This window comes from Thamnophis elegans, chromosome Z, assembly GCF_009769535.1.
Source record: "Thamnophis elegans isolate rThaEle1 chromosome Z, rThaEle1.pri, whole genome shotgun sequence".
In the NCBI taxonomy this organism is placed as follows: Eukaryota; Metazoa; Chordata; class Lepidosauria; order Squamata; family Colubridae; genus Thamnophis; species Thamnophis elegans.
In genome coordinates, this window is record NC_045558.1 from 125593346 (window position 1) to 125619206 (window position 25861).

The 25861-nt window shown below is 42.0% G+C and overlaps 1 protein-coding gene across 2 annotated transcripts; it reads right to left on the minus strand.

The window, feature by feature from the left end:
- Positions 1 to 1444: 1444 nt before the first annotated feature.
- Positions 1445 to 24170, minus strand: SLC39A2 (solute carrier family 39 member 2). Of its 2 annotated transcripts, XM_032237955.1 has the most exons (5): positions 24056 to 24170; positions 15465 to 15592; positions 15131 to 15144; positions 12574 to 12619; positions 1445 to 2711 (listed from the first exon to the last, which is right to left on the minus strand). In XM_032237955.1, the coding sequence occupies exons 1-5, from the start codon at positions 24168 to 24170 to the stop codon at positions 2115 to 2117; spliced, it is 900 nt and encodes a 299-aa protein (XP_032093846.1). In that variant the 3' UTR covers positions 1445 to 2114. The 2 variants fall into 2 exon arrangements, with proteins under 2 accessions (XP_032093846.1, XP_032093845.1); XM_032237954.1 differs by lacking the exon at positions 15131 to 15144 and having other exon boundaries at positions 12574 to 12630; positions 15462 to 15592.
- Between the last annotated feature and the right edge of the window lie 1691 nt (positions 24171 to 25861).

Here is a 25861-nt window from a genome sequence, read left to right on the forward strand (position 1 = left end):
GCTATTATAACCGCTGAACGAACTTATATCAAACAATTGTCACTCACCAAAACCCTAGTGCTGTAGATGTAAACATGACGAGTGACAAGGTGCTTACTTGGTGCTGACCAGGGGAGGTATTCACTTACCTTCCCTACTGGTTTGCAAAGCATGCACTATGGCTAAAAACAAGGGCCTAAATGGGATGCAGTAGAGCAGTAGGCCACCCATGAGTTTTGCTACCAGTTCCAGTGAACCGGTCTGAACCAACAAAATACCCACTCTGGTGCTAACTGCTAGTACACGGCCAACTTAAAAAACAGAGGGAGTGTGAAAGGGTGGAGATCCATATGGAAAACCTATTGGAGAGAAAAGCCATTATATCTTCCAAGGCTTGGGAAGTCTGAATGTTCTTTAATGATGATAACAATGCCAACTAATATAATAAAATTTATACTCTGGTGTTTGAAGTTGTCAATTGTATCAGTTCATGTCTTAGTAGGATAGTATCATAGATGGGTGTGTGAGTAAGGCAGAGGTGGGATTCCATCGGTTCTAGTCTATCACTAGAACTGGTAGTTAATTTTCTAAGCAGTTCGGAGAACCGGTTATTAGAAGAAATCTCCTTTTAATCCTGTAAGGAAGGCAGGAAAGAAACATTATGGTGTTGTTTCTAGCCTAATCTTTATTGCCCTGCTTACAGAAGCTGCCTCTCCGTTAACCCTTATTATATTCTTGGTAGTACCCTAAACTGACTGACTCTGGGTGGTTTTTTTAAAAAAAATTCCTTTGCTGGTTCTTGATTTTCTTAAAGGGGAAGGGTTGTTTTAAGCTTTTTACACTGCTGTTAGGAGGAAATATTCCCCTATTGGAGTTCTTCCAGCTGGGATGCAACAATCAGCATTTTGAAGAAATAATTGAATAATGAATCTGGCACCCTGCCTGATTTGTAACTCTGAGCTTGCAGGTATTTCTAATGATTGGTATTTAGGGAAGCTTTTTGCAAGCAAAGAAGCTTTTTGTATTTTTGTGCAGGTAACCTTTACTTACCACAGTTCATTTAGTTACCATCCAAAGTTACAATGGCACTGAAAAAAGTGACTTATGACTATTTTTCACACTTACGACTGTTGCAGCATCCCTATGGTCACGAGAAGCCAGGTTAGGCGAAGCGCCCCTTGACATGAATGACATTGAGTTGTCCACACCCAATCACCCACACCCAGCCAGCCAGCCACGCCCACCCAACCACGCCCACAGAACCGGTAGTAAAAAAATTGAATCCCACCACCAGAGTAAGGTATATAGTAAGATGTTTTGCTTGAAAAAGGGACATCAACATGATTATGTCCTTATGTTTAATTACAGGATGAACATTTGTTTTGTTACCAGGATATGTTTTTGTGTTATTTTTCAAAGTATATTGAATTAATATTTCCATTATCTCTCCTTTTCTAAGTCCAGGTATAATGGCCTATCTTCTCTTTATTTGATTGCCTAAAAAAGGAAGGGGCCATTCAACTTTTTACTTACATCCCATCCCCAGCCCTTAAACATTCTTCCCAGCCAAGTCATGGACTTAGCAATAATAAGATAGTAGTTATTGACTTCTTTCCAGAGATGCTCTCAGGAATGCTTCGCAGAATTATGATAGTAGTAGCTATGCCTCTTTCGTGCATCCATCCAGCAGCATGACCCATGTAGATAAAGGTGGACTTGTGTTGAGGCAATACAACACCATTTTCATCATTGACCTCCATTGCAGAAGGCTCTGCTTCTTATGTTTTTGTTGTTAACGTTTTGTTTTAATCTACAATCTTCAGTTTTATGGAAGACAAGTGATTGAGAAGACTGAATTACAGCCTTCCAGTAGCTCAAGAAGTGAAAATGAGTCCATTTGATATCTTCATCTGTCACAGTCAACTATTTTTAATCTAAATTGTCTCTTAAACTTCCTTGGAGGATTGTCATAGGCTTCTCTTCTTGATTCATTTTTCCTATGGCACTCAAGGAAAGTATAATGGCAAACACAACATGAATAGACACAATATAACGTGCCAGAGAAGATAGACAGGAATAGGTCTGATGGCTGATGGAGGGCAGGTTTCCCAGGTTCCTTGGCATGAGCTTGAGTTTCATGCCCAAATGGCAATGACGGCCATAATGGAGAAGCCTAGGCTGATGAAAAGGAACTTGGTGAGAGGGCTTTCATGTGAACCCAGCTCGTAAGGAAGAATTTCCAGGAATGTGACATAGAGGAAAGTTCCTGCTGACACCCCTTCAAGGACAGCTTGGGCCAGACCACTCCCATCCCCATTGGAAAGAGACACGCCGATGCCTATGCTGATACCAGTTGGAGACATCAGAGCAAAGACCACTAGGTAGAGTATCCTCCATTGGAGCTTGGTGCTACTCTGCACTAGCTTCAAAGACAAGCTGAAGCTCATGATGGCCTTGTGGATGAGCACGGCCAGGCAAAGTTGGATGGTGTCCGTGGTCTCCTTTTGCACACCAATGGCGAGTCCTTCAAAGACCGAATGAAAGGACAGCGACAGGAAAAGTATAAATGCCCGGAAGGAACTGTGAGAAGGTGGGAGCTCCTTGTGATCCTCGTGGTTTTCCTGGCTGCCATGCGAGTGAACAGCTTGGGGGCAACAATGGAGCACCAGGCTTTCGATAAAAAACACCAGGAAGAAGCCCAATGAAATTATGAGCTCTCCATATGGGTAAAGCTGTCAAGGGAGAAAGGGAAGAGAGCGGGGAGATAGAGAGAGAAAGAGAGAGATAATGAATATGAAACAGAATCATTATGAATTAAAGCACTCATCACTGTATAATGTATTAGTTCAAGTTAAAACTCCCCTTTCCTCCACTAGAGCATTCTTAATTTTCTTACAATGTTCCGTGGAGTTGGTTAAGATGAGGAAGAAAAATCCATTGAAGAAGTTTGCCTGGCTAAGCGTGAACCTGAACCTGTGTCACTGAATTGCCAAGCATACAAACAAACTCATATCTAGATAAAATAACAATAGAATCATAGAATTGGAAGGGATCTTAGAGATCTTCTAATCCATCAGTCTGTTCAAGGCTGGAGTCTTATACTATCCAAGTACAATAGTTGTCCAGTATATTTTTTGAAAGCCTCCAGTGATGGAGCACCTACAAATTCAGGAAGCAAGCTATTATATTGATTAATTGCTCTCACTATCAGAAAATGTCTCCTTACGTTTAGGAAGCTTTTGACAAGCTTCCCCCATTGTGCTGGTCCCTGGTGCCCTAGAAAATACCATATTTTTTGGAGTATAAGACATACCAGAGTATAAGACGCATCTCAGTTTTTGGGGAGGAAATAGGGGAAAAAATTCTGCCTAACAAATACTCATCTGGCTAGCATCTTAGTCTGGTCAGTTTCAGCATATAGGTTTGCTAGTTTTGAGGATGTGCACAGGCTTTTTATCCTTTGGTCTTCTAAAGCACAGCTGATCATTGGAGGGAGCAGCAATGAGAAAAGCAGGCAAAGCATGGAACATCATTTCATTTGTTAGTGTCTCATTATGGCTGAAAAACAGTTTCTAAAGCACAGCTGATCATTGGACGGAGCAGCAATGAGAAAGGCAGGCAAAGCATGGAAGATGGCTTCATTCATTAGCACCTCATTATGGCTGAAAAAAAGCTTTGAAAAAGCTACAATTGGATTATAAGACACCCCCAAATTTTTAGCTTTTTTTAGGGGGGGAGTGCGTGATATACTCCGAAAAACATGGTAAATCTAAAGTAAAATAGAATCAAACAAAATAAATTGGAAGAAATCTTGGAGGTCTTCAAGTCCAACCCTATGTCAAATGGATGTCCAGTCTCTTGTCAAATACCTCCAGTGATGGATCACCCACAACTTCTGAAGGCAAGCTGTTCCACTGGTTAATTGTCCTCCCTGTTAGGAGTCAATCTCCTCTTCCTTTTGAGAGTCCCTCAAGTAATGGGAAGCTATCATGTCCCCCCTCATCCTTGTGTTAAAAACATGGGTGTTTCAGAGTTCTAGCCAAAAATGGGGATGTTGGAAAGAAGAAAGAAATCTAGCTGGATGTTGAAACAATTTGGTTGAATATTGAAAGTCAAGGCAAAGGCAAGTTAACTGAAGGCAAACTGGCTTTCAGTACAAGCTGCTCAATGAGGACCTGTATTACACATTACACTCAATTGTAAAGGAAACAGCAGCTTCCTTCAACACTGAACAGAGGCATCCATTATTATCTCTGACCAACGGGGATACACACTGGCGGCACCTTGGCCAAGAAGAGTGATGGCTAACCTTTTTGTTTGTGCTGAAAATGCCTGCGCACACATGACTGTGTGTGTGTGCCCACACCCATAATGCAACATGCATGTGACACCCTATGTGCCATGCCCCTGCACATGCGCACATGACCCAACCGCACTATGTTTTGTGCCTAGCAGGCCTCCTGGGACCAAAATGGCTGCCGGGGGCGCTGCACTCTGCTTTGGGCCTAGCAGGCCTTCCTGAAGCCTCCTGGGACCAAAAACGGGCTGCGAGGAGCCCACACAGTCCGTGCTCTCCCCATGCATGCACATGCGACCCCCTTGTCCCCCCACGCATGCGCACACATTTCCCCCATGTGCGGCAGAGACCCAAAATCAGCTGGCTGCCAGGAGGTGTACGTGCATGTGTGGTGGGACTGAGCAGGGCAATGGCTCGCGTGCCACAAAGAGGGCTCCACGTGCCACCTGTGGTTTGCCATCACGGTCCTAGAAAATCAAATGGACAAAATGTCAGGACTGCAGTTATCCTTATGTAGCCTTATGTATCCTGTATCCTTATGATTTTTGACATCCATTATAGTGTCAGTCCCTAAGCAGACAGTAGTGGTATCTCTTAATGATTATAGACAATAGCTTTAACACCTGTTGTCATGAAATATTTTGAGAGACTGGTGTTGAACTATATTAACCCTAGTCTTCCATCTACTTTGGACCCATGCCAATTTGCATATTGGAGTAATAGATCAACTGATGATGCTATGTCTATTGTTGTCCATACTGTATTAAATCATTTGGAACAACAAGAAGCATATGTAAGGTTTCTATTTGTGGATTATAGCTCTGCCTTTAACACTGTTCTACCCAATAGTTTGTTTCTGAAAATGTGCAATCTGGGTATAAACCAGAGGATTTGTTTGTGCATAAGAGATTTTCTAACAGATAGGCCACAGTTCAATAAGGATGGGATCCCACCATTCTTCTACTCTGATACTAAGAACAGGAGCCCCCCAGGGTTGTGTGCTAAGCCCCTTCCTTTATTCTTTGTACAAACATAACTGTGCTCCATTGTGTAACACCAACACAATTATTAAATTTGCGGATGACATGATAGTGGTGGGGCTCATTAATAAGAACAATGAGTCTATTTATAGGAAGGAAGCACAAGGGCTGACATTGTGGTGTAAAGAAAATAATCTTACACTTAACACCCCAAAAAACTAAAGAACTTGTAATTGACTTCAGGAGGAGGAGAGCTGGACATTTACCATTGTACATAAATGACGAGGAAGTGGAGACGGTTGTTAGTTTTAAATTTCTGGGAATTTATATCCCGGAGGAGCTCTCATGGACTACGGATGCTAACATGCTTGTGAGGAAGGCAGAGAAGGGGCTGTACTTCCTGATAATGCTACGGAAGATAAATCTATCTCAGCATCTACTTCTGTCCTACTATTGCAGCACCATTGAGAGTGTCCTGACATACGGCATTCTTGCATGATATGGGAGCAGCTCTGCAGCGGACGAAAAAGCTCTACAGAGAATCATTAAAACTGCCCAGAATACATAAAAGTTTCGTAACCAAAGATAAAATTTTTTATACAGAATACAATATAAAGATGTAATATTACTGGATGGTTTTGGGATGATGTGATGAAATGCCATAATGTAAATTTATTCTCACATAAAAGGAAGTAATAATGGTTGTAGTCAAATAAATGTTTAATAATGATAATAATTGTATGCATATATATTAAATTGATAATATGAGATTCTGTATAAATTGTAAGTGAAGACTGTGGTGAGGGAGCAACAAAGGTTTTGTAACCAATCGACACACTGTATGTAACTGGAGAATGGTTTTTATGTTTGTTTGTTTAAAAATAAAAAAATTAAAATTAAAAAAAAAAACTGCCCAGAATATCACCGGGCTCCAGCTACCAGCCCTGGATGACATTTTCGCATCTCGCTGTTTGAAGAAGTTGCAAAACATTCTCAGAGACCCTTCCCCATCCTGCTTACAATCTTTTTAGACTGTTGCCTTCTGGCAGAAGATACAGAACAATTAAAACTAGGACCTCATGTCTTCTGAATAGCTTTTATCCCAGAGCTATAATTGCACTCAACAATGAATTAAAGGGCCACCATCAGTGAGTGTTGGACAACACTACTTGGTCTGTTGTGTGGATGCTTGGGGGGTTTAGGGGCAGGGAAATTTTTTTGGTGTGTGTGTGTGTTTAGGGAGTGTTATGTGTGTTGGGCCTTGTCTCTGGGTGTTATGTGAATTTCGTTGTATGTGTAAACTGTGTATATACGTACAGACAATAAAGTAAAGTAAGTAATTTATATTGATATTGTTTCCTGATTGCTTATTTGTACCCTATATCTATCATTATGTGTTATACTTTATGATTCTTGATGAATGAATTTTATTCTCCTTATGTACACCAAGAGCTTATGCACCAAAGACAAATTCCTTCTGTGTCCAATCACACGTGGCCAATAAAGAATTCTATTCTATTCTGTAATTTGGATTTTAGGCTGGTTGGATCTATCCAGAAAAAAAAACACCATTGAATGTCCATTGTGGGATGGAGTCTTGAATCTGGATTTTGCTGGCCCCATAACTATGTTCAATTTGCTCTAAGGATCCAAGACTAGGAGATTTATTTATTCATGATCAACTATAGTTTTATTCCTGCACTGAAAAACCTGGACAATTACCCACATTGCTACTTTTCAAAAGTCACCCGCTAGTCTGCATGGCAAAACAGTTGTTAAGGTGTACAAACATTTTCAAATCTTTCAAGATTAACAGAAAAATGTTACACTTTTTCAGGGTTCCATCCCACCTCTACTCGCCCACTTTTGCCAAGAAATGAAGGCACAACTAAGAAAATCTTATATGTAGCAGTTGTCTCAGCTACTAACTTTTAATTCCAACTTAATTTCTGTGGAACTCATCCCATATTTAAGAGATTCCCAAGGTCACTCGTGCATAAGTGTAATGTACCTAGCATCCCTGTCACAGTTTTTTTCATTATGTTGTTTCAAATTTGTAAATTTTTGTTTGAGAAATAAATAAATATACGCTATATTGCCAAAAAGCATTCGCTCACAACTGATTCTGATTATTTGGATGGGTGAGCGAATACTTTTGGCAATACAGTGTATTTTAAAGTATTTTTATTGATTCTGGAGAATTGATGCATGGCAATACAAGGGTTGGACCAGCAGGTGGCAGTGAAGGATTACTCAACAGAAACTCTTCCTTTATGGATAATTTCTTACTCTCTTACCTTATCAACATTTGTACTGAGAATAAAGGAAAAATCTCTCACCCATTACAGGAAGACTCCTAAAAAAAGTATATCAACATTTCCAAAATGCAAACTTGTGCGAGGCTGAATTCTCCACATATTAGTTCTGTGTGTGTGTGTGTGTGTGTGTGTGTGTGTGTGTGTGTGTGTGTGTAGCAAATTATAATTTTGCTTTTTTACTCCCTGTGGAACAAGAATGAAAATCTATGAAGATTCTCAGTCATCCAGGTCATGGTTGTCCCAAAAGGTGCTTTTTCAAGAGGCACTGGACTTCCAGAAAGTCTTTCTGGAAGTCCAGGTGCCTCTTGAAAAAACACCTTTTGGGAGAAGAAGAATGAAAAAAAAGACCCATAACATGTGCAGTTCTTCTAATACTCATTTGTTATCTCAATAGCCCTATGAGTTAGGTGTGGTTCAGAAGCCACCCACTTTCCTAGGTCTCAAATTTGATCTTACGGGACATGGGCTGACATGAGTCAATATACTTTCGGGAGGTGTAACCTATTGTCCTGATGCCAGAAACCAAGTTCTGAAGAAAAACCTGAATTAAGAGCAGGGACAAGCCAACTGTGATTTTCTTTTAAAGTCTCTTTTAAGATTTAAGATTTAGTTTATTTGTATGCCGCCCTTCTCTGGGAGGGACTCAGAGCGGCAAACAACTCAAAAGGGGAAAAGGGGATACAAACACAATACACATAATTAAAATGCACAAGCGTCATACAGCCATACAAGTCGAGAGGGGAGGGGAAGTCATCAACCCCAGGCCTGCTGGCATAGCCAGGTTTTGACGGCTTTCCGGAAGGCCTGGAAAGAGGTGAGGATCCGAATCTTCGCGGGGAGTTCATTCCAAAGGGCCGGAGCTGCTACAGAGAAGGCCCTGCCCCGGGTGGTAGCCAGATGGCATTGGCTGGTAGACGGAACCCGGAGGAGGCCGACCCTGTGCGATCTAACGGGTCTATGGGAGGTAATTGGCAGCAGGCGGTCTCTCAAGTACCCAGGTCCAATACCATGAAGGGCTTTTTACTAGTTTTACTAACTTCAGCCATAGAATAATGGAATTTATAAAAGAAAGGAAGTCATTCTGCTTTTAGGGGAAATTAAAAAAAAAAAACCCGGGAAATAAAGAAAGTTCAGTTCTTGCCCATTTTTGCCTTCCATGGTAGCCTCCATTTTCAAAAGAATTTGGCTGATTTCTGGCTGCTGAAATGGGTGCCCTTCCCCTGGGTTTGCCTCTTTCCCTCCTGTTATTTGTCAGAATAAGCAAGAGAAGAGGAAGGAGCGTGGTGGATTATGTAGTTAGAATGCTGGCTTGATAATTAGCAAGCCCCCGTCCAAGACCCAAGTGCTGCTGTGTGGCAAGGTGAGCCTCCGTCATTCGGTGCAGCTCCTGCCCACCTAGCAGCTCCAAAGAGAGCAATTGCAACAGGGGTGGGTTTCAACCGGTTCGTGGCAGTCCCTGCTAACCGGTTGGTCGCCGAACCCGGAAGTAACTTCCGGGAACGGCGAAGGGCACGCCCGCCCGCGGTCCTTACCCGGTTTTGATGAGTTCTGCGCTTCCACGCATGCGCAGGACACATACAGCGCCTGTGCGATCGTCCAGGAGCAGCTGGAGCATCGCGCAGACGCTAGTACGCATGCGTGCACCGCGCACGTGCATGAGGACGCCGCCGGGCCCATTCCAACCGAACCAGTTGGAACGGGGCGAGAAACCCACCCCTGAATTGCAAGTAGTAATAGCATTTAGATTTACATACCACAGTGCTTTATAGCCCTCTCTAAGCGGTTTACAGAGTCAGGATATTGTTGTGGCCTGTCAACTGCCAGCTGATGAGGAGGTTGGGGAAGAACCTGGGCCAGTTCTGGAGCCTGGGGAAGACTCTGGTGGATGCTCAGCATCAGACACAGAGATAGAGCCATAGCCGTCCAGCATTTCCCAGCCACCGAAGAGGCAGATGCCTTTAGAGGCTAAGATGAGTGAGGGGGAAGAACAGCTGGGGCCTGTTCCAGGTGCACGTAGGCACAGAACAGTTAGGAGAGGTGAACAACGGAGGACAAAGAGTCGACTTAGGAAGCAAACGAAATGTGGATGCTGAATGGCCTCTCCCTGGCTGGGGAATAAATAGAAGGAAAGGGGAGTGGTTGTCGTAGAGGACAAGAGTCCGTACTTCTGGAGATTTCGCTCATTGTGCTTCACGCAACAATGAGCAAAATCCGTGCCAGAATTTAATTTGCAGCCTTTCAGCTAGGAACTCATGGCCTTGCAATTATCGTAATGAACTGATAAGGTCTGCTGACTTTCAGTGGGTGAATGCAATTAATTCACAAGAGGTAAATAAAAAGGGGTTCTTTTTTTAATGGCAAGGAGTCTGTTTCTTATTTCTGCAAAGTCTGGGTCAGAACACACATTGCCCCCAACGATCTGGGTCCTCATTTTACCGACCTCAGGAGGATGGAAGGTTGAGTCAACCTTGAGCTGGTCAGCTCCCAATCAGGCATCCCCGGGGGAACTGTGATGTCACCAGCTAATTCTTTCAACCTTGAACTGCCTTAGGTGCTTCTAACACTACTGCAAGCAAGTGAGCCAACAAGAGAAGTAGGAAGTATAGCCAATGATGAGGAATGCTGGTAACTGTAGCGTAGCAACACCTGGAAGGCCATAAGTTACCTCCTCGTGATCTATGGACAGGGTGTGATTGAGTAAAAAAATCCCACAGTTTGTGAAAGATTACACCTTTGTTGGTTCCTAAATTACCCCCACCCTAATACCATTTGAACACATTAGCTTACAGTGTTTACTACTGTAGCCCAACCCAGCCCCTACTGACAAAAGCTCTTACTAAGGGGTGAATTCCGGAGATTGAAGTCCAATGACGTAGTGGAATCTGGAGCTGAAGTGAATCTGGGAGGAGTGAAAAGACTGACTAGCTTAGAATTGCTAAGGGGAAGGAGGTGGTGGAAAGCAAATCCTCCCTAAAGCTTGCAGTAGTTATCTAGTAGTTTCTGTCATGAGTGCATTAGTCTGGCAAGATTCCTGTCGATAGGAGAGCAGCAATAGACATGCCTTTCTGATCAATTGTGCAGTGGTTTAGAATGAAGCATTGCAGGTTAACTATGCCCACAGTCTTGAGTTCAATCCTGACCGGCTCAAGGTTGATTCACACTTCTATCCTTCTGAGCAGAGGTGGGTTCCTACCGGCTTGGATCAGTTCCGCCAAATAGGTAGTAACTTGGCCAGCCACACCCCTGAACCATTCCTATTGGTGGCGCCATAGATGGCGTCATCTTCTCTTTTTTTTTCATTTTTTTACTACTGTGCATGCGAGTGTAGTGTGCATCAAGTGTGCGCGAGAGAAAAGCGTATCCTGAGCGAACCGACAGTAATAGAAGTGTGATTGTTACCACTATTAACTATTTGTGTCATCTTGGTTCCTTTCCCCTGACAAATGCACTAGGAAGTAAACTAGAGTTGGGAGAAGCTTCTTTTGTGAAATCAACCCTGTAGTCAAGATTGTTGTTTTAAAACGAATTTCTGCTTTAAAGGATTTGCAATGCTTTGGATATGACTCTTGGGCATGTATTTAGGAGTGTACCACTTGATGTGTCTTAAAAGCAGTCATGCCCTTTTCATAATTACTGCATGATGCTGATAAAGTATCACTAATTTAACGAGGATCTGGTGGGTGAAGCCTATATACCAGATATGCCTGCATACAAGAAAGCAACTTTTCAAATTTAAATCCAAAGTACTACACTGCCCTGTGAGCGATTGTTCAAAAATTTTGCATTTCAATCTACTTGCCCTTGTTTTAAAGCTTGGTTTTTTAAAAAGTCTTCCAGAAAAAAATGACAACAAACAATTAAAAAAAAAAAAGATTAAGACTCAAACAGGCAGCAAATCAAGAGCAGTTCTTTTTCTACTCACATGTTAAGTTATCATACCAGCTGGACCAGTGAGATAAAAGCAGTGATTAGAAGTGCTCTAAACAAGTCATAACAAATAATTTAAAGTTATCTAATCTAATAAAGAAAATCAAATAGGCATTGCTATCTTTAGAATCTCTGAAACCGTGGAAGCTGAACTCGTGAGATTAAGTAATTGAAAACATTGCAAAATGGGAAATGAGTACAAAATTTAATCTTGGGTGATCCACACCCATTCTGTTACAGATATGAACATTCGGGCCAACTATTGGAGTTAGTGGTTCTACTTTAAGGAGAACGATATAAAATATGATTCACAGCGGTAACAGCCAAGGAGTTTATTTCTCTCTAGCCTGGTATTTCTCAGACTTGGAAACTTTTAAGATGTGTAGACTTCAGCTCCCAGATTTCCCCAGTCAGCTTTGCTGGTTGGGGAATTCTTTGAGTTGAAGTCCATATATCTTAAAGAGGACAAGGTTGAGAGATGTTGGTTTACCCAACTATGTAGCAGCATTTAGCAGATCTTAGTTAATCTCCAATAGCTAAGCAGGAACGGGCCTGGTTAGTTGTTGAAAAAAAGGAATTCGCGACTAAACTGGGAAGTAAAAAAACCCCAATGAAACACTTGCTGTGACTACCAATAACCCCATAACCCCAAAAGAAATCAACGAGAAGTCATTCTGTATTTTTGCCAAGAGAGTTACACAGCTATACCCCTGAAGTCGCCAGGAATCACGTTTGATTCAAAGAATGTATGACCTCCCTCTATTGACATCATGGTCTTCAAATCTTGATCGTGATAAGAAATCTGTGTAATTCAAGAACACTGGAAGTTCATAGAATTCTCATCATGATTAAAGTTTGAAGACCATGACATTGGCAGTAGGAGGTCATACATCTTTTGAGTCAAATGTGATTGAAATCACATTCAAGTCCAACTTCAATCATCCCATGCTCAATAGCCAGGGGCAATGGGAGTTGGAACCCAACATCTAAAAGATTACAAGTTCCCATTCAATAGTAAACCGATTAGTAAATGCCAAGATGAAGGGAAGTTTTCAAACAATGGGATACTTACCTCTGAATCATTATCAGTGCTCGTGTAGGTGCTATTTACTTTATATCTGGCACTCTCCTAGAAACAAAACAAGATCAAAGTTTTGGTCACAAGACCTGTATTCAACCAAAGCTACTGCAGAAATAAAAGGAAGGTATCAATTTGAAATACACCTCCGTGTTCTGGAATTTGGCTTTCCAAATGATTTTAACTTTTTGCAACATTGCTGCTCATACTGACTTTTAAGAATCATCTGGAAAAGGCATCTTCGTTTTGGACAGATACACTTCGTCAGATGCAGGTGAGAAGATATACATACCAATGAAGGTAGGAGAAAATCAGATTTTATTACTGTTTTAAAAAGACAGTCTTAAGTTACTTTCTTACCAGGTAAGATTATTGCTAACTCTGATCCAGAATTGCTTGCAGTAATTATCAACAATTAATTCGCAGGTTGATTTGGTCAAAGGAGGATTTGACCAACTTTTCTAGCATCATCTACATACAATTTAGTTCACTCTCATTAAAAAAATAATAACATGTTCCAAATCTTCAGATGATAAAGTTTCATGAGATATTGCATATGAAGGTGTAGTTCATTGTTCATTAAAAAAAAAAACTCTATATGGGAACCTATTCATTGAGTCATGGAAGTGAACAAGAAAATCCAGGCTCAATTTTTGGGGCCAGTCACTTTCAGATCAACCATACCTTATAAATTTCTTAAAGGTAAAAGTTCCCCTCACACATACGTGCTAGTCGTTCCCGACTCTAGGGGGTGGTGCTCATCTCAGTTTAAAATCTGAAGAGCCAGTGCTGTCCGAAGACGTCTCTGTGGTCATGTGGCCAGCATGACTAAATGCCGAAGGCGCATGGAATGCAGTTACCTTCCCACCAAAGATGGTCCCTATTTTTTTACTTGCATTTTTACATACTTTCAAACTGCTAAGTTGGCAGAAGCTGGGACAAGTAACGGGAGCTCACCCCGTTACCACTGTTCCCTCTAAGGTGCGCGGCTGCGCGGCCACGCACGTTGCAAGAAAACCCCGCGCAGCAGTTTCTATCTGCCGCGCAGAGATTTCTGTAAAGGAAACGTGTGGAAGTCCTTTGCAGGTGGCTACAACTGGATCCGGCAGTGTTGTTGCCTGTTGGAGGAGGCGAACCAGCCTGCCACCACTGGCCACCGCCAGCCCCGCCGCTCTTCCCGCCCCCTTCCCAGCCCCACAGTCCAGAGGTCGCAGCAGAAACAGCCCCGGGTCTCCACTGCCGCTCCCCGCATTTTCTGGACGGGGATCCCTTGGAGAGGGGATTCCTTCCTGCGAGACCCTGTCCAGAAAATGCGGGGAGCGGCAGCGGAGACCCGGGGCTGTTTCTGCTGCGACCGCTGGACTGTGGGGCTGAGAAGGGGGTGGGAAGAGCAGCGGGGCTGGCGGTGGCCCGCAGTGGCAGGCTGGTTCACCTCCTCCTCCAACAGCACTTCCAGATTTCCGCCCAATGCTGCGGGGCACCAGGGGGAGCTTTGGCGGCTTCACCTCAGCCGCAGCACTGGGCAGCAAATGTGTTGGTGCTGTTGGAGGAGGAGGAGGAGGAGGAAGAGGCAGCAATAGCACCTGAGGACAGGACAAGAAGCAATGGAAACTTGTCAGAAGGAGACTCAAGCTGGAAATAAGGAGAAATCTGACAGTAAGAACAATTAAAATCAATGGAATCTTAATTCATTTGCTACAGGTTTTCAAAAGACTGGACGGCCATTTGTCTCAGATGATATAAAGACTCCTGCCTTGGACAATGGGCTGGACTAGAAGACCTCAAGTATCCCTTCTGATTCTATGATTTTAAAAACCACAAGTTTTTTACAGCTCGCTTGCAACTTTACCAAATTTAATTCAGCCATTTCCTTTGGTTATTAAATGGGTATTGCTAGTTCAATGCACATGCGCTCCACTTTTAAGATGCTGAAAAAATCCCCATGACCTGCAACAAAATTCATTCTTCCACTCTTATCTTGCCCTAACTTCTGATAGGTTCCTGAAATATAGATCTATAAAATTTAGTGAAAATATTTCTATCTATTTTAATACAGACTCGTAAAACAGATTGGGAGAAATGACATTAGTGCTCTGGGATAATAGCAGGTTTACTCTATTTGGATTTTCAGATAAAAGGTATCTTTTGTGCTAAGTTCTAACAATGTAGTTCTCTAATGTAACTATGAAACAGTCCAAATATATAATTCCCCTCAGGGAGGAATTCTGGGAGTTGAAGTCCACAAGTCTTAAAGCTGTCATGTTTGAAGACCCCTGGGGTTTTTTTCCCCTAAAGGGTTAGGGGTGCAAGGGTCTTGTAACAACAGCTTTAAGACTTGCGTGCTTCAAATGCCAGACTTTCTGAGCCAACATTTTGGTTGCTAAGCAGGACCGTTGTTAAGTGATTCTGATATTATATAACACTTTTAATTAAGCGGGTACCTTGAATAAACATAACTTTGAGTTTCAAATAATACTGATTTTGTTGTTGTCTTAGGTGACATCTGTGAAAAAAATTCAGGTGCTCAGGCATGAAAATATGCCGCTCAAACACTATACTTTTCTGCTCACACTGAAAAAAAATTAGAGGGAACATTGCTTACGTGGCACTAAGGATTTGAACCATTGAACTGCTGATATGTCAATCGACTAGCTCAGCTTCTTAAACAAAACCAAGGAGATTATTACATTGACTTGTAGAGGGAATCAGTGAAGTAACTAGTAAATTAGAAACTCTGAGAAGATCAGAATTTTCTCCTGTCCTACATGAACTTATTTTTTTCTAATAGGAAATGATGAATCATGGAACTTTGGTATTTGAAAGTACAATCTTGTTCCCAGGATGGCAAAAATGGAAATCTAGGCTCTCATAACAGCACTCACCACATGCCGTCGTTTTCCTATTTCTGTTTCGATGTCTCTCAGGGCATCAGCCACCATGTGCATAATGCAGGCACCGAGGAAGACCCCAGCAGCGAAGCAGCCAATAAAACTGAGGATGCGCCGATGTTTCCCTGAAAATAAATGGAGGAGAGAAATATTTTTAAGGGTCACCTGGGCAGGCAAGTCTTTGTTTTGGGGATCATCCACTTGCAAGCATCAAGTATCCCCCTCCACGTCCTAATTTCCAGCACCATGGACAGTGCAGTGACCCAATGCTTTTGACTCAATCCAATGCATACCATGTTTTCTCGAAAATATGACCTACTCAGAAAGTAAGTCCTAGCTTGATTTTTATATGTGCACCCAACATAAGTCCCACCCCCCAAAATAAGCCCTAATTAAGACCCCGCCCACTACAGGGTGCCCAGGTAAAAATTAAGCTAGGGTGCTGTTGCGGCCCAGCAGGAACTGTTGGAGCTGCCACCAGACTCCGACAGCGAGGGGCCCTAAGAGTCGGCTCTGGAAGATGTGGAGGTCCCTGGATAGGGTTCCGACTCCGAGCAGAGCGCAGAGGCTGGTTGGCCACCAGGAGGCGCCTGAGCATTGGAGCAGTGAGGAGCCAAGGGAGTTGTTGCTGGATGCCCGGCACCGAAGAGCTGATAGGTGTAAGGAACAGTTGCGCAGTTACAGGAGATATATGCACTCAGCTGGTGGTAATTAGGCTCCTCTCAACACTATAAGAGGACTGCTTGTGCACATGCCCCATTGCAGGAGTCAACACATTGACTAAAGTTGGAGAACTTTTGTAACTAGCTTGGCAGGCTGGATTGCTGCCAGGCTTGTCTGTGCTGGATTGCTGCCAAGGCTTGTCTGTGCTCGTTTGCTGCCAAGGACCTGTCTGTCTGTTAATAAATTCCTTAAAGTATCTTTGGCTCGGCGTGCTTTGGTGTGGGACAAGAGGGGTCAGAACAGGTGGGGATGGGTGTGGTGGAGCTGCCCTACTATTTACAGTTGGACAGTTCAGCCAGGACTCGCATACCTTGTCCCATTTGTTCTGCAGCCAGCAAGGTTTTCTGGAAAGCCTCTCTAGCCGATAACAGAGCTCCGGATTGATCTAGAACTCTGTTATCAGCTGCAAAGGCCTCCAGGAAAGTCTTGCTGGCCTTGCCATATGAAGAAGTTCCTGAAGGACTCTGTAGCGAAAAAGAGGCCAGGGCAGGGCTGGGTTGCTACTGGCATTACTGCCGGTTCGGTACTCTGCGCGTGTGCACATTTACACATAAAAAGGTCTGTGCATGCGCAGAATGTTAGAAAAGGGGGGGGGATTACATTTCTGCAATGGAGATTGATCTGCGCATGCGCAGAACCAAAAATCAAGATGGCGTGCCAACAATACAACCAGTTCGAGTGCGTCGGTGGCCAAGTTACTACTTACTTGACTGAACCGGTCCGATTTTCGGGGTCTTATTTTCAAAGAAACACAGGGTAGGTAACCCTTGGCTTATGAACACCATCGGGACTACAATCCATTGGTAAGTAATGGGGTTGTTAAGTGAGTCATCACATCACCATGCCCAATTTTACAAGCTTCTTTTGCCAGGGTGATTAAGTGATTCACGCCCTTGTTAAGTGAATCTGGCATCCTCCCCTGACTTTGCTTTTGGGAAGCCAGCTGGGAAGGTCTGAAATGGTGATCACGTGACCTTGAGATGCTACAAAATTGTAAATGCATGCTGGTTGCCAAGTGTTTAAATCACAATTCTATGCCCATGGGAATTCTGTGATGGTCGTAAGTGCAAGGGCCAGTCATAAGTCTCATTTTTTTCCAGTGCTGTTGCAACCTTGAGCAGTCACTAAATGAATGCTTTTCGGTCAAGGACTATCTGTATCAATGAGGATGTTATCAGAAGTAGAAAATATTTACATTTGTGGTGATCCTACATGAAAATTCAGAGGATTGTGCAAAAGGTTTACTTTATTGAAATAGGAAATAACTAACTGGACCATGGATAAAATCCATTATTGACATTTAGAGGAGCAAATGAACACTTGCTACATAAGTACTTGCTTTTTATTAATGGCTGCTAGACAACTTATAAGAAGCCATGGTGGGGCAGTGGTTAGAATGCAGTACTGCAGGCTACCTCTGCTGACTGTCAGCAGTTCGATCCTGATTGACTCAAGGTTGATTCCATCCTTCCGAGCTTGGTGAATTGTTGGGGTCAATATGCTGACTCTGTAAACTGCTTAGAGAGGACTGTAAAGCACTGTGAAATGATGTACTGTATAAGTTTAATTGCTATTGCTATGACTCATGAAAGAAAGACCAGAAAAATCTTTTAATACCGCTCAGGTTTCATTGATGTTGGCAATGGTTTAAAAAGGCAATTTATATATTTAGTTCAGTCCCCAGCCACTTATTTTCCGCCCATAAATTCTCTAGGGGAGAAAGAGAGAAATGGGATTTACTGCCAAGCCCAAAACTGAATTGGTATATTGAGGTTAGGCAACTCCTAGACATCAAATTTGTTTCTCCAGTCCTCTCAGAATTATGCTGAGATTTGGTAGCGTAAGGATATTGTTTCTAATATGTTCCATCTTTTTCATTCTGAATAAATTAGGTCTTTCTTAATCATACAATTTTCTATATTTTTTTTAAAAAAAAACTTTTAACAAGAAAAAGTGGCCAATGTTTTTGTTCCCACTGATTCTACAGGCATTGCCACTTTGCTCAGTGCTTAGATGCTCAGTAGAGGGAAATTAAAAATGCAGTCCTTTTCAGGGGAAAAAAAAATTGTACAGGTAGTTCTTGACTTACAACTATAGTGGAGCCTGGAACCGTGATCATTACATTTTTCTGGCCGTAAGTCATTGTTGGTGACCAGACTCAATCTTATAACTTTTACAATGCTGTAAAGTGTCTATGGAGATTCTCAGTCATCCAGGTATGGTTGTCCCAAGGATGCTTTTTCAAGAGGCAGCTGGACTTTCTGTTTTTTTCTTTGAAGACGTTTTGCTTCTCATCCAAGAAGCTTCTTCAGCTCTTTTTCAATCCTAATCCTAACTCTAACCTGTCCAGTCAGAGCTGAAGAAACTTCTTAGATGAGAAGCAAAAGTTCTTCCAAGAAAAACCAGAAAGTCCAGCTGCCTCTTGAAAAAACATCTTTGGATTTTAAAGTAAGTCCACTATAGTCAGAAAGCAAATCAGGTGGTTATTAAGTGAACCACATGGCCATTAAGAAAATCGATTGTAGATGGTTTTTGCTGGGAAAATGTCACAAATCATAATCACATGACTGTGGAACACTGCAACTGGTTGCAAATGCAAGATGTTTGCCAAATACTCAAAACGCAATTACACGACCAGGATGGATAGCAGTCGTAACTTCAAGGACGGGTCATAAAACATTTAAAAAATCAGTCGTATCTTCCAAATCCATCAAATAAGCCAAATGGAATAAACCTTACCCCTGAAGAATAATATTTTGATATAGTATCTGTATCAAGGAAAAACAAAATTTACTCTGAGCAGGTATTTCTATATAGATTTGCTTCTTTCAGTGTATTTGAGACCCCGCTCTCCAATAGTGGCTTACTTGGGAGGAGCTGTTTATGGATAGCATCCAATTCTGCAAACTTACCTGTACAAGGTGAGGCTACCTGATGACAAGATAAGCATCACAGCCCTCACTAAGTAATAATTGTAGGGAGACTCGAGATATTGCACCTACCCTGTTCCACCAACCTTGAATGAAGTCGTGGGAAGATTTCACTAAGGAATCAACACAATACGTCCCATTGTTTTATGTGACAAGTGAGCAAGAATGCTCAACCATTTTTTTGTGGGGGGACGGGACTAATTTTTGCAAGACTGTTCAAGGCCGAGGACCTTTTCTTCTAACTTTAAATCTGGAAGATGAATTATTTGTTCCACTATTTGTTTTTTTAGAACAGGGGTTGGCAACCTTAAACACTTAAAAGAGCCGTTTGGATCCGTTTCCCATAGAAAAAAAAACATCGGGAGCCACAAAGGTCCTAACCAGAAGCTCCCCCCTTTTATTTTTGGAGCTGACTGGAAATCAGGTTCGTTGACCAGAGTCTCCACCATAGAATCCTTTTTCGTCTACCTATCTAAAGCCCAATCAATTGTGGACCTGACTGGGAAACCCGCCCCTTGCCATAGTGTCTCCTCCTGGCGCACCGTGCTTCTCCGACCCCAACTGGAAGCTCCTCTCAAAATTGTGGTGTCGACTAGCAACAAGGAGGCACAGCAGAGGGATGTAAGAACCACATGCACTTCCAGGGCCCCAGGCTGGCAACCCCTGTTCAAGAACTAAAAGTTTTGCTTTGAATGTCCCATTAAGATTCCTTCATTTCAGGTCATATGCATGTACGTATAACCAGATTTTTATAAGGAGGACAAAGGTAAGAAAAGCAGAAAATGTTTCCTCGTTCCTGCTTAATGAGATTTTACTACTTTTTTTTTAATTCTGAAAAGAGAAATAAAAGATTCCTCACTGCCTGGCTTGGAAAGTTGCTGGCTACAAATGTATGAGCATTGTCAGCATGAAGAAATTAAATAGGCCTATCACCCCAACTTCAACACCCAATGAAAAAGAAATGTTCCAAGCTATTTATTTCAAATCTAATTGATATTCCACTCACATTTTATGGGTAGTCCTTGACTTGCCACCATTCCTTGTAAATGTAGCTTATGACCATTTTTCATTTACAACCGTTGCAGCATTCCCACAGTCATGTGATCAGGATCCTTGGCAGCTGGCACATATTTATGACTGTGGTGTCCCGGAGTCATGTAGCCAACTTTTGCAAACTTCTGACAAGTAAAGTCAATGGGGGAGCCAGGTTCACTTATCAACTGTGGTGATTCATTTAACAATCGTGGTAAGAAAGATCATCAAATGGAGCAAAACTCACTTTCTTAGGAACAGAAACGTCGGGCTCAATTCTGTCATAAGTTGAGGACTACCTGTCCTGGATTTGGATCAGTAAATTTCAACTTCTATAAGGTTAAACAAGGTTACACTTTGTTTTGAGTATTGATTCTGACTGCATTTACATGCAATTGTTCTGCATCCAAGTTTTCACGCTTGGGATTGTGCAAACCTGAAACTTCTAGTTACTTTAACTCATACATATTAATTGATCTATGCCTCCTTCCACTTCCATCCTCTTGTTTTGCTGTTTGTTTTTGTGCCAAACTTTAGATGATGAAGAATTTCTTTCTGACATAGAGAGATACTTGGCTGTTTAAAAAACAACAACAATGTAGTAGTAAAGCTACATTGCTTATTCTAAAGAGTAGGAAAGAATAAGACAATGAAATGGGAAGGGCCAGGAGGAAGGGTTTAATGTACAGGATTAAAATTAATGACAATTTTTATATATAACTAGCCGATAACCCGACGTTGCAAGGCATTTATTTATAGGGGGAAAATGTCCGGACCAAACATAATTTCTAATGTTGGATTTTTCCCCCTTACCAGAGGGAGCCCCCTTGTGTAGTACTGTGACGCCGTTATCAAGGCAACTTCACTGCAATGTACAGTAGAAGCCAGCACGGCAGTATGGCAAAACAGGCTGTATCTTAACAAAACACACACCCCAAGGAGCTTTAGGGGTGTCTTTCCCACCCGCCACCCCCAGTATTTTTCTCCAGAGGTTATCATGAGAGAGCGAGGGAGGGAGGGAGGGAGGGAGGGAGGGAGAGTGAGAGAGATTTTATTAAAACTTTTAAAGACATAAACCAGAAACATTTTGAAACAGAAAATTAAGGAAAGGAGTAAGGGAAAAAATGCAAAGAAAGACAGAAGTGGAAAAAATATAATTTCACATTTATTATGGGTAGTACCTACATCTGATAAAGAGGAGAGAGGGAGAAGGAGAGGGGGGATGGGGAAGGGAGGGAAAGCAGTTATATTTACACCTCTCTCTCTCTTTCTCTCTCTCCCTCCCTCCCTCCCTTCCTCTTATAATTACTTCTTTCCATTCTACTCTTTCTAGTCATCAAATCCATACACCACAAGTTTATTTTTTTGTCTTTCAGCAAAAAGTGGCTAATGGGATTTCCAGTGACTAATAAATGTGATTTTTGTCCTTTCTCTTAAGTAAGAAAGTCAATTTTGCCATTTCTGCTAATTCCATCACCTCCACCAGGCATTTTTCCATTGTGGGGTATTTCAGTCTCTTTCCATTTTTGTCCATATAATAATCTAGCAGCAGTTATTTTTATATATGACCTTCCAGAACTCTTTTCTGTCTATCCATTAGTCCCAACAAGAGAAGGTCAATTGAATGTCAACTTTTAAAATTCTTTGTATCATCTGTATGCATTTAAACACAAAGTTCTCGGGGCTTTTTTTTTTTTTTTTTGCAAGTCCCCCAGATACGACACAATGACCCTTCTCTTTCTTATTCCACATTTTCAACATAGGTTTGAAGTACTTTCATACATTCTACATAATTTTTCTGGAGTCCGACAGCAATGGCATTCCATTTCATAAAAGTTGTCTTTTGAATGATAGCATGTTAATTTTCAGCCCTTTTGGTCAGATATTTTATCATTGTTTCATCAGCATATTACGTGCAAAGTTCTTAGCTCATTCTTATCATAAGTCTTTCACTCGTTCTCCCATGTCAAGTTTTAAAAAAAGTTTGCATGTTTTAGAAATTACATGTTCATCATTTGTACCGTTCATGTATAAAATTTGTAAAGTTTCAAATTCTGTCATGTGCTGCTCGATTTCCAAATACATTATTATTATATCGATTTCCAAATACCTTATTATTATTATAGGGTTCAAATGAAGTGGTGTAGGGTTTCCTGCCTAAGCAGGGGGTTGGACTAGAAGACCTCAAAGGTCTCTTCCAACTCTGTTATTCTATTATTCTATTCTATTCTGTTCCATTCCAAATCTTTAACTATACACATAAAATACATTGAAAACTGAGTGAGGGGGGGATGGGACCAGGGGATGTTACAAGTTTCCTCCCCTAAGGAGAACATAGAAGGGCCTCTTCTGTGGTGGCTCCCTCTCTTTGGAACATCATTCAAAGAACCAAGGTGGCACAGTGGTTAGAGTGCAGTACTGCAGGCTACTTCAGCTGACTGCTAGCTGCACTTCAGCAGTTCAAACCTCACCGGCTCAAAGTTGACTCAGTCTTCCATCCTTCTGAGGTTAGTAAAATGAGGACCCAGATTATTAGGGGGCAAAAGACTGACTCTGTAAACTGCTTAGAGAGGGCTGCAAAAGCACTATGAAGTGGTATAAAAGTTTACGTGCTATTGCTATCCCTGTGGAGATTTGGCACTTAGACACTCTTTTGTAAGGCTCAGAAGACGGAGTTTTGTCAACGTGTCTGGATAACTCAGAAAGCGATGTAGCCCATCAAGTGGCTTGTTTGATTGATTTGTTGGTCCCAGGACAAGGGCATGATTACTGCTTTTATGGTTTGTATATTGGCTTTTTATTTTTGTAATCCACCCAGGAGTCACTGAGACTGAGTGGACAGCCATCCAAATATAAACAAATAAGAAATTAAATAAATAGGTAGTCAACTGATCTTCTGATTTCATCTTATGTTCGCCATCCTCTTCTTCTCATAATTTTCAATAGGTTAGCTGCTGGTTCTTTTGTATAAAAAGCTTCTTGTGCCGAGACCCATAAAGACATTTTTATATTTACTCTATATATCTTCAATATGGCACTTCTAATATAATGATGTGTGGATTTCCAACTCCCAGAATTGCCCAGTCAATATATCATGGCTGGGGAATTCTGGGTGTTGACGTCCACATAGCTTAAAGTGGTGTAGGTTGGGAAACACTGCCTTAACTTATTAAAATTAATTATACTTAATATGACTTGTTTGAAGTATTCAATAACTTGTCTTCACATAAAGGTAATGGAGGCTAAATTAAAGCCTCTCGGAAAGCTTATTAAGTCATTTAACTTCAGATTGTGCTCCTCTGCCTGAAAGGTAATCCTATGATTTATAAAGCGCCGTACATGCCAATGTTGTCATTAAAATCTCAGAGGCAAAATAAGGATACTGAGTCACCAATTCACCCCTATCACAAATTAGCGAAATCAGGGGGGGTCAAACTCGATTTCATTGAGGGCCACATCAGGGGGAGTTGGGGGAGGGCATGGCCAGCTTGACATCACTCGTGTTGGGGGTGCCTGTGGCTGCCCAAGCACTCTGCCAGTGAAAACAGGCTCCCAAGCTCCATTTTCGGCTGGGACGGCCTCCTGCAACCCCCTGCCAGCAAAAATGGAGCATGTGGGCTTCCCCAGCTCCATTTTTGCTGACAGGGGCACCACAGGCCAGTCCTTTGCTGTTTCCAGAGCAGCCCGACGGGCCAGATCTAAGCACCCTGAGAGCCAGATCCGTCGCCTGGGCCTTGACCTTGACACCTCTGGTCTAATTGAATGGATTCATAACAAATACGAGACAAAGAATGGATCCCAATTTCCTTAAGATGCCATCTCTGCGTTTTCTATTATGTTAGTTCTGACTTAATTGAATATCACGACACTCCCCCCCTCCCCCCAAAAAAGAAAATGTCTCACCTCTGGCCATGTTCATGTGGAACCACTTGATCTGGGCTGGAATGAGGCCGCAAAGAAGAGTGAGGAGGAGCAGCCCTGCCAAGCAGCCAATTTTCACAGCCAATATCTGCTCCATCTTTGCAACCGTAAGAAAGAGGGCAAAAGTTGAGGAACAAAGTTAAGGACCACTTTGTGCTGCTTTTGGTTCTTCTCGGCCCAATCTGCTCCTAAAGCTTCTCAGACCAATTAATTAGTCTTGAGTGAAGAAATCCAACTCTGCAGACCTTCTTTCTTTGGAAGACCAAAGATCAAGGAAAGACATCCAGTCTTGTGCACTCATTAAGCCCACCTCCACTCACGGCAAACTTGAGAACTCCAAAGTGCATTTGTTTCTTCTTTGCCTTCAGTCTTTTTTTAGCTCCACTTCACAATGACTTCCATTCTCCTAAATTCTTCCTGTTTTCCCACTGTCCTAGTTTCCTTGAAGTTTTGATGCTTCTATTCCATTCCGCCCCCCCACCCTTTCTTCCGTCTCCTTCTCACCAAGTTCTTTTCCCCTCTGCTTGCTCCCATTCCATCTTCCTTCAGTTCTTAACACTTCTCTGGATGTCTGTGAATAAAACCCTGATACTCCACAAGGGAACCTCCCACCAATTTGAATGCCCCAGCCCATTCCAATTGCTCTATTAAAACACCACACTTCACTTATAGGAAACAGCCTGTCAGGGAAAGTTTCATCATAAATTTAAGGTCACTGGGCCACAGTAGCAATAGACAAAGGCTCCACCTCCAGATTTCCAATAAGTTTGTTGACTTAGCAAAAAAAAAAAATTTGAACCGATCTCGGACTAGACCAGAATCCATAAATCATGTCATTTACTGTGCAATGCACCTAATTTTATAGTAGCTCTAACAAAAGATCATAAGTTTAAGGCATTCTGCATTCCTGATAAAATCACAAAAACTGTATCAAGTACAGATCCCAATACTTCTTCAGATAATGTTAACAGATTCAGGATGCTAAGCTATGCCTGGTTAAATATGTTATGTGAACTTAGTAGTTTGCAAAATGTAAAAAATTTGAACCCTACAAAGCATTTAGCAAAGTAGCCCAGAGCTTGGCATGTTTCCAGCGCAGGTACTTATATTGCTAACTAGAATTCTTTGTGGAATTATTCAACATAAGGCTAAAACTATGACAGGAAGGATAACATTTGGGGGGCTGGGACCAGCCTCAATATTTTTGCAGAAGGCAGCAAAGGATACGGTGAGAATGGCAAAAAAATACCATGTTTTTCCCCAAAATAAGACCTCCCTGGATAATAAGCCCAATTGAGCTTTTGAGTGCATGTGCTAAAATAAGCCCTCCCGGAAAATACTGCAACACAGCTTGCCGTTTCCTGCACCTCAAAAATAATAAGACCTTCCAGAAAATAAGGCCAAACACTTATTTTGGGGAGCAAAAGAAAATAAGGCCCTGTTTTATTTTTGGGGAAGCACAGTAGTTATGCTAACTGCTCCATATATGGACTATTCTACAAGTGGGGTGGGTGGAGAGAGGTAAAAATATTGCATGTAGCCCTAAAGGTTATACTACCCACCTTTGCAAAATAGATTGTTTTTTCCCAAGTTAGCAATTCTATTGCCAAATGAAGCTTTGAAAGACTTCTTCAAGACTGCTACCTAATAATTCACAGCCAAATAATTCCTACAAGAGGTCAGGGATAACAACCCTCTTTGCCTTTGATCTGGCCATGTGGTTTCAGGATGATGGGTCTTGGAATGCAACCGTTCCTGGCAGGCCCTGTGTACCCCTCTTCTAAATAC

Coding starts and splice junctions, on each gene's coding strand:
- SLC39A2 (XM_032237955.1), bottom strand. CDS start 24,170: ATGGAGCAGATATTGGCTGTGAAAATTGGCTGCTTGGCAGGGCTGCTC. Junction 15,593..24,055: donor CCACATGAACATGGCCAGAG/GTGAGACATTTT, acceptor ATTTATTTTCAG/GGAAACATCGGCGCATCCTC. Junction 2,712..12,573: donor GCACTGATAATGATTCAGAG/GTAAGTATCCCA, acceptor CTCCCTTGACAG/CTTTACCCATATGGAGAGCT.